The 19814-nt window shown below is 62.4% G+C and overlaps 1 protein-coding gene across 5 annotated transcripts; it reads left to right on the top strand.

The window, feature by feature from the left end:
- The first annotated feature begins 35 nt into the window (after positions 1-35).
- KCNAB2 (potassium voltage-gated channel subfamily A regulatory beta subunit 2) lies at positions 36-19307 on the top strand. Of its 5 annotated transcripts, none has more exons than XM_048967492.1 (16): positions 36-116; positions 5751-5869; positions 6080-6121; positions 13271-13314; positions 13466-13503; positions 13600-13679; positions 14701-14745; positions 15141-15185; positions 15259-15302; positions 15370-15456; positions 17244-17329; positions 17422-17542; positions 17778-17872; positions 17952-18072; positions 18142-18230; positions 18369-19307. In XM_048967492.1, the coding sequence occupies exons 2-16, from the start codon at positions 5793-5795 to the stop codon at positions 18456-18458; spliced, it is 1104 nt and encodes a 367-aa protein (XP_048823449.1). In that variant the 5' UTR covers positions 36-116; positions 5751-5792; the 3' UTR covers positions 18459-19307. The 5 variants fall into 5 exon arrangements, with proteins under 5 accessions (XP_048823449.1, XP_048823448.1, XP_048823450.1 ...); XM_048967491.1 differs by lacking the exon at positions 36-116 and adding an exon at positions 2078-2330; XM_048967493.1 differs by lacking the exons at positions 36-116; positions 6080-6121 and adding an exon at positions 2078-2330.
- The last annotated feature ends 507 nt before the right edge of the window (positions 19308-19814 follow it).

The raw sequence follows: 19814 nt of genomic DNA, 5'->3' as shown, positions 1-19814 counted from the left end.
CGCGCCTCGCGCGGCGTCGGGTTACTGGGGCGATGCGCGCCGCCCCGCGGGGGAGGCACCGCCCGGCTCCGCTCCGCGCCGCTCCGCTCCGTCCCACCGCCCGCAGCGCCGCGCCGGTGAGCGGGGCGGGGGTCGGCGGGGGAGGAGATGCGGGCGGCGGGGATGCGGGGCCGAAGGACGAGGGTCGGTGGGGGGGTCGCGGGCAACGGCAGACCCCGGGCGTTACGGGCTCCCGGCGGCCGCTCGGCGGGGGGATGGGGCGGGGCCGCGCTCCTTTATAGCCAATGAGCGCGGCGCGATTTGCATGTCGCCGGAGCGGCGGGCCGCGCAGCCAATGGGAGGCGGCGGGGCGGGGCACGCCCCCCACGAGGGCGCCGCGCGGGGTGCGATGTCCGCGCAGTGCGGAGCCGTTCCCCCGCACCGCGTTGCCGCGCGGCCGTCGGATGGGGTCACGCCGGACGTTACCGCTCGTGCGGCGGCAGCGCCGACAAATTCCTCCTTTCTGCCCTTCCGTTGCCGTACCTCGAGCCGCCCCGCACGGCCCCGCGCCGCACACCTCGAGCAAGCAGAGCCAGATTGCCGCTGGCTCCTGGAAACGCGCTGCTGTAAAGCGCGCTGCTGTGAACCGCGCCGCCGCGCCGTGGGCGAGCGCCAAAACAGCTGAAATCCGCGTGTGTAGCAAGTGCGCATATTGCCGAGGAATTACACATGCATATATGCGGCGATTCCCCCGCCGGCTCACAAGAACGCCGCTGCTCGCCGCCGCACGTGGAGATGCACGAGAGCCGTGGGTTTCCTATGGTGTTTCATCCTGCCCAAGGAGGGGAGCGCTGAGCCGTGCCCGAGCCCCACGCTGCGCCCCTGCCCCGTGTGCAGCCCCTGGCGCAGAGCAAAGTGCAGCGCCGCGTCTGGAAGGGCCGCGCGCGGTTTCTTGCCGTGCCAGGAGTGCTGCGGCGCGGTGAGGGGCTCTCCGCGTTTGGTGCTCCCGGTAAATCTCGGCACTGGCTTCTCCTCGTGTTTCCCTGTGCCGGGCAGCACGCCCACAAGCTGGGTTTGCAGAACAGAGGACGATTTTCTGGCTGTGCTGACTGCGGTGCCATCAGTCCCGGCAGCGTGGCACTGCTGGGGCCGCGGCTGCGCACAGAGCCCCGTTGGCTTTTCCCCATCCGAGTGTGATTACAGGCACAACAAGGCTGAATTTGGGGCTATTTTGGGACTCCTGAGGCAGATGCCTTTCCTTGTTTTTCCAAGCTGCCACCCCATGTCCTGCGTGTGGCACAGAGGGTGGGTTCCTGCTTTCCCATCCCAATTGCAGCCGCGAGCTGCACGCTTCTGAAGCAGCAGTTGTTGTTGCTCTCCTGGCCTCTGGTTCTGCTGCTAAACCTGGGCAGGGTCAGCTCTACTGTAATAGAACCGGGCTTATGCAGATGTTTCCCCTTCACCTCCAAAGCACACATTTTGGGGAGGAGCTCTGCAAGACGGCAAAAAAAGCAAAAGCCAATTAATTAAAAAGCAGCAACCACTGCCAGCGGGGCACCTCTTAGCGCTCACCGGGAGCTCTTGGTGCAAAGACAGAGGCACGCGTTGTGTGCTGGTGCCAGGAGGAAGGCTCGGGGCTGAAGCAGCCCTCGGTCCCGGTGCCACGCGGGGTGGCACGGAGGTGACCCGGCGTCGTGGGGTCCCGAGATGCGGTGCTGCGCCTCGAGCTCAGCTGAACCCGGTGGGATTCTGGCGGCGGCGCTGGGTGCCGGCACATCGTCCTGGCTCTGTCCGCTCCTCTGGAGCAGCGCTGAGGACACCAAGCCGGTGCCCGTCCTGTTCTCTCCTCGGATCTCACGGCTCCGGTGCCGGCACCTCCGCCCCGCTCCGCGCAGCCCTGCCCCATCCCCGCGCTGCCCTATTCTCTATTCCTTCAGAGCGGCACCGGCGCGGTCGGAAGACGCTCCCCCCACCCCCCCGCAGCCCTTTGTCCCGCACGGTGCTGCGCTGCGCACGCCCGCACTGCGCGGTTCCGGCGGCGGCGGTGCGGGAGCGCCGATCCGAGCGGCGGGGCCGCCCCCCCCCCCCTCCCCCCGCACCAGCACCGCGTTGGGGCGCGGAGGAATGGGGTAAACGCGCCCTGCTCGGCGCTCGCTGCGGACCGGCACCTGGCACCGCGCTCCCAGATCTGCAGAGCCTCCATCTCGCCGCCGTCAGCTGATTTACGTCTCGGTTCTGTGGTTCTTCCTTGTTGGTTTTTTTTTTCCCTCCCGACCGTGCATCTTCATCACCGAGGAGGAAAAACTTTCGGGGAGGGCTGGCTCTGAGTGCCCGCACGCCGCGGAGGAGAGGTGGGTGCGCGCCGCGGGGTCGTGCGGTGCGGTGCGGTGCGACGGAGCTGGGTCGGTGCGGTGCGGTGCGGCTGTTTGTGCCTCGCCCGCAGGTGCAGTGCCGCATCCAGCCCAGATGGATGCAGTGAGTCCCCGCAGGGCTGCATGCCGCGGGTGTTGGGGTGCAGCGTTACTTGGCTGCTCACATAACGCGGATGTGAAAAGGAACGATGGCCCGCCGTGGGCCCACATGCGATTATGGGGTTTGTCACGCCGGGAGCTGAGCGGTGCTGTTTCGGAGTGCACGGGAAGAGCAGGCGGCCTCACGTGTTGCAGCTCAGTCCCTGCCGGGCGGGTCTCCTGGCGTTACAATGAATGGCTTATGCCATACCTGCACGCCCGGGCTGCTGCAGGGAGCTGCGGTGTGGCTGCGGCTGGCCCGGCTCTGCGGGGACCTGCGGGGACACGAGTGCTGCCTGCAGCCCTGCAGGTACTGCTGCGGGCAGGGACACGGGGACATGGGGACCCAGGCGTAGAGGGACCCAGGGATGCAGAGGATATGCGAAGCATTTGCAAGTCATAGCAGGGCAATGAGTAATCGTCCTTAACTCATCTTTCCGTAGCATGTTTGGGGGAGAATTCGCTGAGGATGCTGTTTACCAGATCCAGGGGAAAAAAATTAGCAGTCTCAGAACGGGCACCTTGAGTGAGGAGAGGCTCTGTGTGGTCTCACCCACATCATCATGTGAAGGGCCGGGAGCTGGGCAGGGGCTGGGTGCCCGGGGGGGTCCCACTGCTCCTCCATCCTTTCCTCTCCACTCAGCCCAGGCTCTGCTGTGCCCCAGCCACGGCAATGACAGCTGCACAGGGCATGGGAAGGAGCGAGCGTAAATCCAGTCCTGCTGGGACTTGGTAGGAGGACATTTGTGCCCATGATGTTTCCCATGTAGCAGCCACCCAAAGCCGGTGCTATCCTGTTGGGACATCCAACAGCACGGTGCCAGGTCTGCCACTGGAAGCAGCCCCTGTGCCTGGGGCTGGCTGGGGCACGTGAGCCTCACGTGGTGGCTCTACCCAAAGGATTCCTCGTGGCCAAGAAACAGGCATGGGTTCTCACTTTGGTTTTTTGGCATCACTTCATCCATGGGGTAGGTGCTGCCTGCCTGATCTCTGCCAGCATGTTCCCATATCCGTACTACATCTTGTGGAGACCAGGATAAAACCATGCCATTGGATCTCAGCAATTAACATTAATGAATGAGTCTTAAAGCCTCCTTCAAGCAATGCATCAGGCAGAGCCTCTGCTCCGGGCCTTATTAGCCATCAATCCTTCCAGCATCCCAGTGGCTCTCCTAAACCATCATTGTGATGAGGATGGGGATGGGAGCATTTAGGGCAGCCCTTGCCCCCAGGTCCTGAGCACATCCCACACCTTTATTCCCAGTACCCCACAGAAGAAAACGCGTCTGTTTCCGTGCACCACCCTGCAGAAATCAGTGCAGCTGGGGCCTCTCTGTGAGTTTTGCCCTGATGAAACTGAAGCTGAAGGCATCATCTCAGCCTCCAGCAGGGATAATGCCAGCAGTGCGGGGCCAGGGATGTTGGCTCTGAGCTTCTGGATGGTCGCCACTGGTTCTGGCTCTCCAGTGCTGCCCTGCACTGTGCCAGCTGCCCCATGGCACACTGCTTTCCTTTGCAGCCGGGACAGGAGCCATTGCTCCATGCTAGAAGAAGGCACTCTGTGTGCTTCCCACCCGCTTCTGCATCTCGGTGGCACCAGCAGGTCCCCCTGAGAGTGGTCACTGCTCTGCACTGCCACAAACAGGGCCGGGTGTATCCCGGGCTGCCCACAGCCAGCCCACTGTGGAATGCAGGGCTGGCACTGCCACAGTTATGCAGAACAAATGAGCCACTGCTGTGCTGTGCCTTCATTTTCTGGCCTCTCCCACGCTCCTGCTTATGCAGGCACAGCTCAGTCCATGCCCGGCTGTGGCTCAGTGCAGGTCCGTCCCCTGCAGGTGCCCCACATTGCATGCAGCTCCCCTCAGCCTCAGCGTTTTGCTTCCTGTTCACTCCCCTGGGGAGGGTGTGAAGCGCGGTGCAGGAGCATTAGCGTGCGGTGGGAGGTGCTGTGCATGCAAGGTTCTGTTGCAGGAGCAACGCTGCTGCTGCCCGCGCTGCCCCCTCACAGGGACGCCCTGCAGCGTTCGGGGACGTTCCATCCAGCCCTGCCCGTGGGGCTGCTGAGCCCCGGGGGGGAAGGTGCTCGTGCTGCAGGAGTGATGCGGACTCCCAGGCACCCCCCAGGGGCCGGGATGGGGTTGCGGCGCTTGGCAGCATCGCGCATCCGGGTGACACTGCAGCAGCGCGGGTCGCGTCGCTGCGGGGAGCGGTGCGGCAGAGAGCAGCTGTCTCCCGGCATTCAGCAGCCGAACCCGTCCTTGCCGTGAGCTGCAGTGACCCCGTTCCTTCTCGTGCGAGGCGCTGCGGCTGCAGCCGGGAGCAGATGAAGGGGCCGCGGGGCCGCTGCCGCTCTGCGCAGGGTTTGCTGCAGGGTTGCAGCGCGGGGACGACCGCGCTGCCGCAGCCGCTGCCATTGGGCCGTGCGGGCTGCAAGGGATGCAGCGGGATGCGTGCGTGCCGCGCCGGGCTGTGCATCCGCTGGAGAAGCGGCACGGAAATATCTCGCCTCAAATCCAGGGCAGAAAGCAGCTCGCCGTCTGCAGCGCGGAAGATTCGGTGCCGTGCGCTTATGGAAGGATCATTTGAATTTGAAAGATTAAAATCCCGCCCTTCCCCTCCCGCATTCCTCCTCCCCCTCCCCCCCCCCAGTACAATAGCGTGAAGGCTGCAGAACAGCCGCGGGGATTGGTGCGGGTGGGAATAACGCACAGCCTGCAGGGGGAGCCTCCGGGGGATGCTGTAGCGTCGTGTTGGAGATTTTTTTTCCTCCCATCAGCAAAATGTTGAATTTTGTAGGCCCTGAATTTCTTCACTGCTTCCTGCTGTGTCGCAAGAGCGCACTTAGGGCAGCAGGGCGGGCGCAGGGCAGGAAGCAATGCAGGCACAGGCAGCAGGGAGCCCCGCTCTGCACCCAGCAGTGCAGCAACGGGCCAGGCTGGGCACAGCATCCGCACGGCACCCAAGCACACACTCAGCTGGTCCTGCTGTCTGCACCAGCTGCGATGGCAGCTCTGCCTTCCATCAAGTGGCAGGAGTTTGTGAGCCCATAATGAGGGCTGGTGGCGTGGGATGGGCTGTGGGGAGCCATGGGGCAAGCAGAGCCGTGATGGTCTGGTGGCCGTGCCGGATCTCATACGGGATGGCAGAGCTGTGCCATGCCCGCACTGCACCGCACACCCATCCGGCCCACAGCAGGAAGCGCCGTCACTCTCACACTCCAACTCTCTGCTGATTCAACCCGGCTTCCTCTTTTTGCAGGGGTGAGGCAGCGCGCGGGGCGAGCTTGGCGAGGCTGGCTCCATGTATCCGGAATCCACCACGGACTCCCCGGCACGACTCTCGCTGAGGCAGACGGGCTCCCCCGGCATGATCTACAGGTGAGCAGCCATGTGAGCGCAGCCCCGGGCAGCCCCTGGGTGCCAGCACCCCGTGTTAGAAGAGCTGATCCCTGCCGGTACGCCGCGCAGCGCTCATGGGTTTGGCAGCGACCCGTCCCGGCTCGGCTGCGCGGTGCTGCCACGCTGCCCACTCTGCTAACGCGCTTTGTGGCATCTTTCTTCTCTCTCCTCCTTCCTTGCTGTCGGAAGCGCGAGGTATGGGAGCCCCAAGCGCCAGCTCCAGTTCTACAGGTAACCGCGTCCTTTCCTTCTCCCTAAAAACGCCTCTGGGAAGCACAGATGGCCCCCGGTGGGGCAACCCCTGCTTGTGCTGAGGTCCCGTCTCAGGGCTCTGCTGGGCCGGGGCACCCACATCTGTGTATGCCGGCTCTGCCGTGGGCAGCTGCACGCTGAAGGACCTGGCTGGGGCATGGGGAGCGCTGGGAGGGCCGGGATGTGGGGCTGGTGCTGTGTGGAGAGCAGCCCGGGCTGTTAGCCGTTCCCAGGGGGTGCTCCGGGCACCCATCCAGCCCTCTCATCTGCTCCTTGCATTAAGAGAAATGTCATTAACTGATACCTAAGACCGCAGATAGCTTTTTTTTTACCCAACCTTTTACTGCCTAAAATTAAAAAGGCACTTTTCCCCTGCAGCGTGCCAGCAGGGCTCTGTGGGGTATGAGGATGGCCCACAGCGGCACGAGGAGCGATGCACTGAGTCTGTGTCCCCAAACACAGCGCGTGGATGGCGTGAGGTGGCGAGAGGGGGACAAACCTGTGCTCAGGAGATGCGTGTCCACCCAGAGGTGCTTGCATTTCAGTCCTGGCACTGCAGGGAGGGCTGTGTTCCGTGGATGGACGGCTCAGCCCATGGCACCGCAAGGCGCCGCGCCGCAGCCGCCGGTGAGGGTCGGCTCCGGGCGGAGGAAACGATGCCAGCGTTCATAAAGCAGCTGCACATCCACAGGCTTTTAGCGAAGAAGTCATGAATAATTGAGCTCCTGTTCGCTAGGAAGAAAATACCCTAATAGGGCTAATGGAGCGCCGCTCAAAAACTTGACTCTGGGGGGACTTGTGTTCACCAATTGCTTTGGATGCTGTGCGCCGACACTCCCCTCCATGAAAAAAACCACAGCTGTGCCTCCCTTAAAGCTGTCTGAGGGAACCCTAACAGCCAGAGCTTTCCTTTTTAATGAGCAGGAACCCCAGAAGCCGGGTGAGTCCGAGGCGCCAGGGCGGCACTCAGGGCTGCGAGTGGGGCTGCATTCCCTGCCTGGGGCTGCAATGTAACGCTGAGCTGCTTGGCTGGGGAGGGCTTCCTTTGGGCTTCTCGTTGTTGCAGTTGTTGTTGCAGGCTGTGACACCCCGGGCTGTGGGCTGGGACAGAGGCAGTGCATCGCACCTCACTCCTCCGTGCGGCGCTGGGGCCCCGTGGGCTGGGATGGGAGCACGGGGTGATGGCAGCACACGGAGCCCGGCACGGATGCTTCGCACCGCTGCACATCACTGCCCGCCTTCGGCAGCTTCCCCAGCCCTGGGCTGAGCCGTTGCTTCTCACTCTTTGGTTTGCAGAAAGTTTGTGCTAATAAGTGCCTGTGGGTGCGCCCGGTGCTCTCCCCGCCGCATGGCGTTGTTGCTCAGCCAGAAATCACAGAGGTGTCAGTGCAGGGCATGCCATTAATTACTGCCTCGCTGCTCCGATCGTCCCCCTCCGACTCCGACCGCCGCTTTAATTTAATTGCAGTGAGATGAAGGCAGAGAAGCAGCGCTTTGCACTCCTCCGGTTGCACAGTGAGGGGCAGCCAGTGGGGTTGTGTGTGAGATCCGTCAGTCACAGAGGAGGGCTCAGTGCCGGCACTGCAGATCTGGGGGGTGCCGGAGGTCGGGGCGTTTTGCTTTCAGCCCTATGGCCCCGCTGCAGAGATGTGGGGGCACACAGGGAGTGCTGTGCTCAGCGCCTTGTGGCTTTGACCTCAGGTAGGGGATCCTCTTTTTGCATTTCCCTGCACTTTAGGAACACGCTGGGTTGCTTTCCTGTGCATGAGGAGCTCCAGAGCGTTTTCAAAAAGCACTGTTTATCGCAGGAGCTCCCTGGGGTTTTTGGTAATTCCTTGAAGCTAAAGCTCTTTCTTTCCCATTCTTGCTTTTTTCTTGAGGTCATACTTGAGTACAAAAGCACACTTTGTGCCATAGAACTGCTGTAAAACTGAACTTCACGGGAAAAGGAAAGAATGCCCCAAGGCAGTGGGGTGCAGGCAGGCTCTGCTCCGCGCCCATCACCACTACAGGGCCGCACGGAGCTCCCAGGCGCCGGCTGCTCTCTGCAGTCACTGAGTGCAGTGGGAGCCTCAGGGAGAGCAACAGGGGAAAATCAGTGCCACCTCTTTGGTGCCGCTGTGGTGAGGTCGCAGCGCGCTGTCAGTGCTGCGGTGTTGGCTGGTGGCACGGACTGCAGCACCCTGACACGGGCAGCCATGCGCCCTCCACTGCCAGGACGCGTCCTCGTGGGTCCCCATGTAACTGGCACATGGCACGCAGCAACCACCAAGGCAGGAGGCAGCGGAGCCTCACACCTGTGCCCGTGCCGTGTGCCACCTTCCCTTCCCCGCTGCTGCGCCGCATGTCCCGTTCCTTTGGCACCCTGGCTTTCCCGCTTCGGCCGGTCGTTGTGCTGCCCATGGCCGGGTTCTCTCACCATCCCCATGCCACGTGCAGCACTGCGGGGTCCGGGGACAACCGGGTGTCCCCACCGCCCGCTGAGCTCCGCCGCCCGCCCCGCAGCCCCCGCGCTCAGGCAGCAGAATGCTGTCCATGACGTACAGTGAGAGCCTGCGCAGCGTGGCCAGCCGGCACCACGCCGACTGGGGGCTGCAGCCGCCGCGCCGTGCGGACGCTCTGGAGCTGCGGCGGCTGCGGGACGTGCGTGCGGCGGCACAGGCCAAGACGTTGGAGGAGTTCCTGCGGACACATGGGCTCTCGCTGGACGGCTGCACGGCGCGCGCCACGGGCATGAAGTACAGGTAAGGGCTGTGGCCAGGCGTCCCCCAGCACTCTGCGAACTGGTGAATCGTGGCCTGAGCCACTGACTGATCAGCTGAGGCAAGCACTGAGTGAAGGCAGTGGTTCCACCTCTCCCAGACCCCATTGACTGCCAGCAGGGAAGGATCTCTCTCTGGAGATTGCTTCCTGTGGAGTTTTCTCTGTGGGGACACGGGTGGGCATTTCATTCGTTTTTGATCATCTCTTTCCCCTTTCTAGTTATACAACCTGTAAAATGCCATCCTAACCACGCCACTCTGCTGATGGTATATCTGTTGATTGTACAGTACAGGAGCAGGGTGGCACTGGGGCAGGAGATGTGGCAGTGTGCTCCACGTGTGCCCAGCGCTGTGCTGTGCTGCCCAGCACATGTGTGCAGGAGAGGCTGGAGCAAAGCAGTGCTTTCTTGTAGGCGCAGTTCAATGCTCTTGTCTGTTCTTCACTTTAACTCCAGCGCTGGCGCAGAATTGGTGAGTGCCAATGCATGGTGCACATGCTGCAACCCCCCCAGCTGTGAAATGCAGCACCAGAGCACAGGGCAGGGGACAGAGCTGAGCCAATGTCCCACAGAGCGCACAGCGCCTGCAAGCACAGGGCCAGCAGGGTGCCATTAATGTTGCATGGAGGTGAGGGCGGTGAGCGCTGCGTCGGTGTCTCAGCTTTCATGATGCTGCTGGGGGGAAAGGAGGAAAGCAGCTCCCGTGGAAGAGAGGGCAGTGGGAGCTTCCGCTTCAGAATAAGCAGAGGTAACATTTACACCGTGGAATGGCTCATTCAGTATTCATGCAGTGGTTATTTATTGATGGAGTGAGGCGCGTGCGGGCACAGCCCTCGGGCAGCCCCTCGCCTTAGGCCCAGTGCAGGGGCTGGAGGGTCCGGTGGGGCCCGGTGGGGCTGCCCCCACAGATCTCCAGCTGTTCCTTTGAGCAAAAGCTGCTGGTGGGAGTCTTAATCTGGGCTCAGGCTGCGGGCAGATTAACACAGGGCTGGGGGAGGGGGGGCTGCAAAAACGCCCGTGATTTCTTGCCCGTGGGAGGCAGCGGCGATGCTCTTTGGTGGGGATGCAGCCGCGCTGCCGCAACGGGTGCGGGCTTCCCTGGGTCCACATCACCCATCCCCGCTGCCCGAGCGGAGCAGCTTGGAGGCAGGGGGAAACCCGAGCAGATTACCAATTTTCTCATTGCGCCTGAGGCCGAGTTTATGTAATCCCCCGCGCACCCCCCAAACCGACCCACGGCCCCGCGCCGCTTCTCTCCGCTGTAGGAATCAGCGCAGTCTGTGGCCGCCTGGGCGATCCCTCCCGCTCGGCCCATTACTTCCCGACCACTGGAGCCGCCTGCATCACCGGGGGCGACGGGCAGCTGCTGCGCACAGCCCGGAGCCGAGCGGCCATCGGCACCGCCGCGGCTCCGTCCTTCAGAGGAGACACCGGGTTTGGGTTTCACTTAATTGCCGTAGCTCTCGTCTGGGGAAGTTTCGGGGAAGAGGCGCTCGGGGCGCGGCTCAAAGCGGCTCCAGCTTCAAACCCACCGGGCTTCCGACCCCGGGGGCGCTGGCGGTGCCCGCGCTGCGGACATAGCGGGGGTGCGCGGCTCCCCAGTACGGAGCGGGGGGAGCGGTCGCGCTCTGCCTCCCCACCTGCCCCGCCGTTGTTTGTTTGCTTCCTAAAACTCATCAAATATTGATGGCCCGGAGCCGCGCTAAGCCGTGCCGCTCCCCCAGCCCCGCAGCCGTCATGTTGGCTGAGTGATGCTCCGCCGACGTTAGGAGGAGGGCTCTGCCGCGCGGAGTTGGCCGTCTAAATTTAGGCTGCTGCCGCCTCCGCGGCCGCGGGAGGGTCACGGGCGATGCCGGGAGGCCGCGGGCGCGCGGTGCCCTCGGTGCCCCCGCCCCGGGCACCGACCTTACGGGGACCACGCGTCCGCCGTCCGGGAACAGCCTGGGCGTAGGGACGCGGCGCCGCCGGAGGCGTCAGAGGCACGCAGGACTCGAAGTTTGCCTTCAGCCTCGGGCAGGCGAGCGCCGGAGCTCCCCCGCACCTCCGGAGCCGCCCGTCTGGGGGAAGCCCTCCCCGCCAGCCCCGCCAGCCCCGCCATCCCCGGCCCCCGCCGCGCCGCACCGGGAGGAGCGTGGGGCTGAGCCCCGGGGAGGAGCGAACCCGCAGCCCGACAGCGGGGCACCATGCAGGTCTCCTTTGTGTGCTCCGAGCACAGCATCAAGAGCCGGAGCGCGGAGGACCGGCTGAACAGGCAGAATGCCAGCAGCCCCAGCCTCGGCACGCGCAGCAAATTCCGGGCGGTGGCCATGGTGGCCCGGAGCCTGGGGCAGCTCTCGGTGCAGAACGCGCCGTCGTCCAGCGAGTCCAGCATCAAACAGCCGGGCATGAAGTACAGGTAGGGGAGGACGTGCTGTGTTTGGGGTTCTGCTGCCTGTTTGGGTGCGTTGGATGCCCCCCAGATTTGTGAGGAGGGGGTTCCGGGCTGTGCCGCGCTCTCCCCAGACCACCTCTCCCCTCCTGGCTGTGGGTTTCTCAGTGCTACAAGTGCTGCTCTGCTCTCTGTGCGCTTTGTTCACCTTCCTTCCCTTCTTTGCAGTTTGCTCTCTCCCTTCTCGGTGTGGTTTTAGCATGAAGCAGTGGGACAGGAGGAGGCAAAGCGCTCCCACATCGCGCTGTGGGGCTCAGGAGGACCGCGGTGTGGGTGCTGTGGGAGCAGCAGCTGTAGGGGATGTAGGGGCTCTGCGGTGCAGCCATCCATGGGCTGTGATGGCATCGGGGCTGTGCAGTGCTGCCAGAACCCCCGGAGCTCAGGATGAGGGCTCAGCCCTCAGTGCGTGGGTTTGGGATGAAGCACGGCGTGCACACGGGGCGCCTGGCACTGGGCAGATGAGGGAATGCTGCAGCAGTGGATGGCAGAGGCTCCAGGCCAGCAGAACGGTGCTGAGCTGCAAAGTGCAGCAGGGAGGCGTGTTGCTGGGGCGAGATCAGCCATCAGCCCCTGTTAGCATCCCCATTAGCCGGGTCAACCATCCTACAAGCCGTGCGTCCTCAGCACTCGGCATGCTGCTCTCTGCTCTGCCCTGCTCCTCTTTCCTTGGGCCACCCCTCTGGGGTCCCCCAGGGCAGCCCCTGGAGGCGGCGGCGATGGCATTGCAGCAGGGCCACCGAGCTCTCCAAATGTCCCCACTCTGCTCCATACAAACTCTGCTCAGAGTGATACTTGGAGGGCTGTGCACCACACAGGGGATGCTCATTCCATCCCTGCGTTGCTGCGAGCAAGAAACCCATAGGCTTGCATGCAGGAAGCCGTGAGCAGGGAAGCTCCCACTGCCCCAGTGCCGCACTCCTGGCTCGGGTTGGTTCCTCTCCATGTCGCTGTTTCTGCCCACTGAGAGCCCACAGCCATCACCTCTGCCCCTCTGCTATGCAAGCTAAAAATAAATGGGGCCGAGACACAGAGCATCTGCTCTGTAGCACCCACGTCTTCCAGATGTTGGACAATAACGCAGCAGCGCAGAAGGAAAACATCCTGATTAATCTCAGCCTGAAATTAATAACCGTTGCTGCGGTCCGTCCCCTCGGCCCAGGGATGGGTCCCTCTGCTGTGGGCACGGGACGTGGCACGTTGCTACGCGACGCGGCCGCGCGCGGGCGGGCAGCAGCAGCTCACCTACACTTTATTTATTTTAAAGCTTGTTGTTCGAACCTTTGTGATTTGTAAAAATGCGCCATCAATCACTGTGGCAAAGGCGGAAAGGACGCCTGCCAGCCTGGATTCCTTCCCAAAAGAACGTTCTCCACTTTTCGCTGCTGAGTTTGGGGTATCACGCAGGGCTGCTGTGTTTCTGTGGGCAGTGCTGCAGCTCCCTGTGTCCTCGTGTCCCCGTGGGTGGCTGCTGCCCTGTGCCCACACTGGTGCCCCTCTTGCCCCTCCTGCCCCATGCCCTCACGCAGCCCCCATTGCTCGGTGTTCTGGAGCAGCAGTTCTTGTCTCTGGAAGGAGCTGCATCCACGCTCCTTTTTTTGTGGTTCATTCTCTCCGGTGCCTTCTGGCTCACGACAGCTCCGTGTTTATTTCTGTTGCAGAAGTAGAGCAGCAACCAGGGCTGGGGCTCGGTGCTCCCAGCCACTCTTTCCCCTTTCTCTCCTCTCCGTGTTCCATAAAATCCAACCCTGACTTCTCCAGCCACAGTTCAGGGCTCAGAGCTCAGTGCTGCTGTGCTCTGCCCTTCTCTGCACTGGTGCCCTCCTGAGTGGGTTCCACCCTTCCTCCCGCACAGCACCAGAGGGGTTCTCTGTGCAATTAGCTGAGTTAATGAGCACGGTGCGATGTCCAGCTGCTGCTCTAACGGCTCTCTATCTTTCAGAAATCTGGGCAAGTCTGGGCTGCGGGTATCCTGCCTCGGCCTGGGTGAGTGCACGCTCCCCATCCTGCCCCAAGCAGCACCGCGCTCCCAGCCGCCGCTCAGAGCCACAGAAGTCGGCTCTGTCCCCGCTCTGTAGGGGTGCTGGGGATGCAGCACGGCCACGCTGCGCTCACTGCGTGCCATCTCTCCCTGCAGGGACATGGGTGACATTCGGAGGGCAGATCACAGACGAGGTAAGGACAGCACACAGCCTCAGCAGCAGCTCTGGGTGCACTGGGGCTGCGGCCCTCGGTGTCCCCATGCCCAGGCATCCCCTCTCCCCCCTGCAGATGGCCGAGCAGCTGATGACTTTAGCGTATGACAACGGCATTAATCTGTTCGACACGGCAGAAGTCTACGCTGCCGGCAAGTGAGTACCATTGGCACCATGCGGGGAGCCTTCCTCGCCAGCCCTGCTCCTCCTCAGCACGGCCAAATCCCTCCAGTTCTCAGCTGGAGGTGCTCTGGGACACATCCTGAGCCCCCTCGCAGCTGTGGGCTGGGATATATTTAGCAGGCAGAGCAGCACTGTGGGTATCGACACAATGGCAGAGCCTCTTTTTTTCCCTTTAAACCCACTCCTGCATTACGCAGAAACCTGTGCTGGGGGAGGAACGGCGCGTTCTGCACACTTGGTCCCACGTGCTGAGCAGGAGGAGCCCCAGCACCCAGGGATTGCTCCAGGCTGGGCACCCCCTGACCCCACACAGCCCCCCCACCCCACACAGCCCCCCACCCCACACAGCCCCCTCCCTCAGCTCTGCATTTCCACACTCCCGAGGTTCCCAGGTGCTCATTCAGTCTTCAAAGCCCTTCTGCACAAGCATGCTCACAGGCTCTCCAGTTCCTAAATATTTGAAAGAGAGGGTTTGGAAGGAGGGCTGCTGTCCTGCGGCACGCAGTAACGTTCCCCCCAGGAGCACTGATAGGCGCTTCCCATCCCCGCACCGCACGCTGCCCTCCGTTTGCTCTCTGAGGACAGCCGCTGTCATGCAGGTTGGTTTGAAAGTTTGGAGAGTGGAAATAATTAAATCATTCCGCCTCTCCGCGCTCGTTTTGGGAAGTCATTTCACATTTGCTCAAACGTTCCATCCCACCACAGCGTCTCCTGCTGGGGTGAGGGCTCCGTCCCGGCCCGTGGCCTCTGCGTGTGCTGACCCGGTTCTGCTCAGCCCCACTGATGCTGGGCTGGGGGCGGCCCCGGTGCCGAGCGGTGTGACGAGTGGGCCCACACAGCTGCTTCAGAATAGCAGCTCCTGCTGTTTTGGAGTCCTTTGCTCCCCGCTGTGTCCCAACGCTGCTCGCAGTCACTTCTCATTACTGACGCGTCTCTGACCTAATTCCTGCTCCAGCCTAAAGAGCTCAAGGCTTATGTCTCCCTTTCCTTGCAGGGCCGAGGTTGTGCTGGGAAACATCATCAAAAAGAAGGGCTGGAGGTAGGTCTCACCGCCAAGGTCCAGCATCCCACACTGCTTTACTTTTAGGCAGCAGGTTTCCCTGGTGATTGTGATGCTCGTGGGCTGGGAGGAGCAGGGAGAAAGAGCCCACAGGGCGCAGGGCTCATGCATTGACTGAGCACCGGCACAGCTGGGGCTGGAATCCCCAACCCCAGAGGTGTGCAGTGCAGAGAGGTGGCACCTGGGGATGTGGTCAGTGGGCACAGTGGGATGGGTTGGGGTTGGACTTGGTGGTCATAGAGCCCTTTCCCAACCTTAATGCTCCTGCGAGTGGGTTTGGTGGTGATAGGCTGATGGTTGGCCTAGGTGGGCTTTAGAGGTCTTTTCCATCTTATTTACCCTACTGCTCTATGACTCTGCCCTTCTCCCTGCAGACGATCCAGCCTGGTCATCACCACCAAGATCTTCTGGGGAGGAAAGTAGGTAGCAGCCGCCCTGCCCCGCAGTGCTGCGGCTGGCAGCAGGCTCCCACTGCCCCTTCTCTTCTTTCAGAGCAGAGACGGAGCGGGGTCTGTCCCGGAAGCACATCATTGAAGGTATGGCTGTGGGGTGCAGGGTGCGGCGCGGAGCGCGGGCTGCCCTGACTGTGCTGCATGGCTGCAGGTCTGAAGGCGTCGCTGGAGCGGCTGCAGCTGGACTACGTGGACGTGGTGTTTGCCAACCGGCCCGACCCCAACACGCCCATGGAAGGTGGGTGCTGCGCTGCGGCCATGCCGAGGTGTCCGACCCATGGCTCCGGGGCCACGTCCCTTCTTTCCCTGTTTTCTGCATGCCGTGTGCCGTATTCCATTGCCATCCGTGGGTTGTAACCATGCTTCTTGTGGCAGGCTTTCCTCTGAAAGTGTGTTTCCCATGACAGAGCGTAACCCCTTCAGCTAAAGCTCTCTGAGCATCCATCCCTCGCCCCGTGCCAGGAGCGTGGCCGGGGGCTGCCGTGGTGCTGGGGGAGCGCGGCCCCGTCCCCCGCTGTGCCCTTCACTGTGACACCGGCGGCTGTAACCTCTGGTCTCTCTACATCTTTCTTTTATCACCAGGGCACCCATTTAGTTCTTCCAAGTCGAGAACATTCATCATAGAAGGTACATCGTACCCGCAGTCCAAACCCCAGTGGCATTTTATGAGACAGAACCTGCATTTTTCATTAATTTTGATTCCTTCCCCCCTCAATAACCCTCTCCATAAAATGCGCAAAGGAAAACAGCAGCAACAGCCAAACCAAAATACGCCCCCGTCCCCAGAACATCTTGCAAGTGAAGGAACAAAGCAGACAGCTGTGCTCCCATCCCATCCGCTCCCCTTCCCCGCATGGCTCCAGCATTGCGCTTCTGGTGCTGCTCTGGCACTGGGCAGTGCTCAGGTGAAGCCGTCAGTCCTTGCTGCACGCAGCTCTTCTTGCTGTCAGTCTGTCCCCACGCAGTGCGCCCCAAGGGCACGGCATAACCCAGCACCCAGCTGTACCCCTGTGCTGCTCGCAGCGTCCCTTGCTGGCACGCAGGATGGGGTGCCCTCCATGCAGGCCCCTCCTGCCCCACGCCGAGCTGCCAGGTCCGGCTGCTGAAGCCTTTGGTTGACACAAAGCTCGTGCTCGGCTGAGCTGTCGCTGCACGCGCTGGTGTTGTTAAACCGAACTTCGGCCATGCTCTCCTTCTTGCTTCCTTCACTTGGCATGGCATCTTGGCTTGTAACCCAGCCCGCGTGGTTTGAAGCAGCCTGCTGCCGCCTCAAGTTGTGGCAGCCCCCAACCCCTTCCTCCCAGCATCGCTCTGGGATGGAGCAACGAATCCCTCAGCTCCACATTTCCTACTGCCCTGAGCCACAGTGGGCACAGCAGCTGTGCTTCCAGCCCGTTGGTACCAGAGGGTGTGGGAACATCCACCTGCTTCCCTCCTCCTGCAGCATTTGTAAGCGCTGTGTGCCAGCGCAGCCCTGGGGACCCCCATTCCCACAGGCCATGGCACAGCCCAGAATGGGCTACAGCTACAGAATGCCGGCTTTGGGAGGGTGCTCTCTTTTGTATATCCTTAAACCCTGTTTTGACTAATTTCTGTGGTGGAGCACTTTGGGATGAGCTGGAGGCAGCTCCAGCCCCATTACCTGGGAGCAGCGCTACGTCCCCAATTGCATCCCTTCCTCAGTGCCCTCCTGTGCCCTCTCCTGACTGAGGACCATACATCGCCTTTTTGTCCCTCCCTCCTCATCTCAGCACTCCGACCTCTGCCCACCTCCATGTGATGCTCGCCGTGTGGTTTGACCTGGGTCTGTTTTCAATAGATCTGGAAATGCATTCATTGCGGAGAAGCCATTTCCACGCAGTCTCTCTTTCTCTCTCGGGTCGATTTCCATTCCCTTTTGTTTTAATTTCCACACCCAACTCCTGCCCGTTTGGCGTTTGGATGTACACTGCTTGCAAGATGTGCACGGCCCAGCCCCATCCCTGTGCCCTAACGCCCGCCTGCTGCTCTCCCTTCCTCCGGCAGAGACGGTGCGCGCCATGACCCACGTCATCAACCAGGGGATGGCCATGTACTGGGGCACGTCGCGCTGGAGCTCCATGGAGATCATGGTAGGAGCCGCGTCCCTCGGGGTCCCACAGCCCAAATCCCTGCTGCGTGGTGATGGGGCAGCATGCGCTGACGTTGCCAATCCGGGTTGCAGGAGGCGTACTCAGTGGCACGGCAGTTCAACCTGATCCCACCGATCTGCGAGCAGGCTGAGTACCACATGTTCCAGCGGGAGAAGGTGGAGGTGCAGCTGCCTGAGCTCTTTCACAAGATAGGTATCCATTTCACGCGGGTCCTCTTCCCAAGGGCTTCATCCACTGCTCCTGCATCTCCCCGTGTGCCCCAGCCACCTCCACTCCTGCTTACCTCATCCCAGCTCCCCAGGCTGGTTTCCTTGCTGCTCCTCCTGCCCTCCAGATCAGCCCCAGCACCCAAGTGCTGCCCAGCCCCAGGCCGAAGGCAGCCTGCGAGGTGCCCAGGTCACTCCCTGCTCTGCTCTGCTCACCCCAGGTGTCGGTGCCATGACCTGGTCACCGCTGGCGTGCGGCATCGTCTCAGGGAAGTATGACGGCGGCATTCCTCCGTACTCAAGAGCATCACTGAAGGTGAGCACCATGGAGAGATATGCGGTGTGGGGGTCTCAGGGCTCCTGAGAGCCCCCCACTCACCTCTCTCCCACCCCAGGGGTACCAGTGGCTGAAGGACAAGATCCTGAGTGAGGAGGGCCGGCGGCAGCAGGCTAAACTGAAGGAGCTGCAAGCCATCGCCGAGCGCCTGGGCTGCACGCTGCCACAGCTCGCTATTGGTAAGGGGGTGGGGGGGCAGTGGGGGGCAGCGGCCGGGCGCCGCTCAGCTCAGCACTCCGTATCCCCAGCATGGTGCCTGCGCAACGAGGGCGTCAGCTCCGTGCTGCTGGGAGCCTCCAACGCCGACCAGCTGATGGAGAACATCGGAGCCATACAGGTGAGACGCGCAGCGGCACGGCCGCGCGGTGCTGCCACACGTTGCGGATGAGTCGAAAGCGCTGCGCGGCGATGCTGAGCGGCGGGCACAGAGCGGGAGGCGGGGCACCCCGCACAGCTGCGGCTGCGCTCCGTGCAGGTCCTTCCCAAGCTGTCGTCTTCCATCGTCCATGAGATCGACAGCATCCTGGGCAACAAACCCTACAGCAAGAAGGACTACCGCTCCTAGGCGCCCGGCACGCCGCCCCGCCGCCCGATCGCTTGCTTACGCTTGGATGAAGCAAAGTGGAGAGCGCGGCCCGCATCAAGAACAGCACGCCAAGAGTGTAGAGAAACCGTTCCAAACGTCGCTGCAAGAGAACATAACGCTTACTACATAACATTTACTTTGAATGCAAGAAAGCCGCCGCCGGGGAGAGTGCTGGGCAGCGCGCGCCCGCGCCTGGACTCGGAGCCGCGGGGCGCACGGCCAGGCTCTGCGCTGCGCTGCGCTGCGCTGCTGGGGGCGTCCCGGCACCGTGCGGAGGACTCAGCCGGCGGGGGCCGTCCTGGGCGGCAGCCCTAGCCGTTGCATGCGTCTCCCTGCTGCTTCTCTTCTTTACTTTGTGTTTCCGGACAAGGAGGCCGTTGGGTGCAGCTGTGCTCAGAGCACCGCGGGAGCGCTACGTGCGCAGGGCTGGGTGCTGGCCCGGATCAGCGCCGGGGCTGTAAGAGGCTGCTGTGCGACACCACCAACAAATCACCACCACCCCTCCTTCCAGCGCTCTGCTCTGCAGCCCCGGCACGCTGCGTCTGTGCCCTTGCCTGGGATGGGCGTGAGGGAGGAGAAGATGGGTGGGCAACGGGAACCCCTGGGCGGGGGGACTCCACACAGCCCCTCCCCAGGCAGCGCCTGTTGTCCCTCTCCCCGTGCAGGGGAAACAGCAAACGCTGCTGCGTGGAGGCAGGGAGGTGGAGCAGTGAAGGTGCGTGCAGGTGGGATAGAGAAGGGAGAGCTGCCATTTTTATATATCTGCACAAACCACGCAGAAATACACATAAGCAGGTATATAGAATTGCATATCTGCGTGCATCTGTAGGCAATGTACAGATGTGTCACTGTGCTCACATCACACACCGCAGGCACACCTACATACACGTACACGCTGGGATGGCACCGAGCACCACGGCACATGGTGCCACTGCCCGGGGCTTTGGGCTCCAAGGGGGACAGCAGGGGGGGTCCAGGCAGGGGCTGGCTCCTCCTTGAGCATTGTGCCCTCCTTCCACCCTGATCCCTGGGGTGGAAGAGCAGAGCTCCCCTCGTCGCCAGCACAATAACGACGCTGCTCCCACCTCCTTTTTACAGGATTTATTAAAACACAGAGAACATGAACCAAAACACACAGAGTACAAAGTAAATGTGAGTGTGTTGGTTACAGGTGCCATAAACCTCCTACGAAAGGTCACCACGGTGCAGTCAGTATCACAAAATAGCAGCCCACCAGGCACAAAGGCAGCAGTCCGGCCACCCTCTGCTCTGCTGCAGCAGCCCCCACGACCCCCCCCCAGCTCCAGGCAGCTTGTGGCCGCAGAGAGGATGGAA

This window comes from Lagopus muta, chromosome 21, assembly GCF_023343835.1.
Source record: "Lagopus muta isolate bLagMut1 chromosome 21, bLagMut1 primary, whole genome shotgun sequence".
NCBI lineage: Eukaryota > Metazoa > Chordata > Aves > Galliformes > Phasianidae > Lagopus > Lagopus muta.
This window is presented reverse-complemented; position numbering and strand designations above follow the sequence as displayed.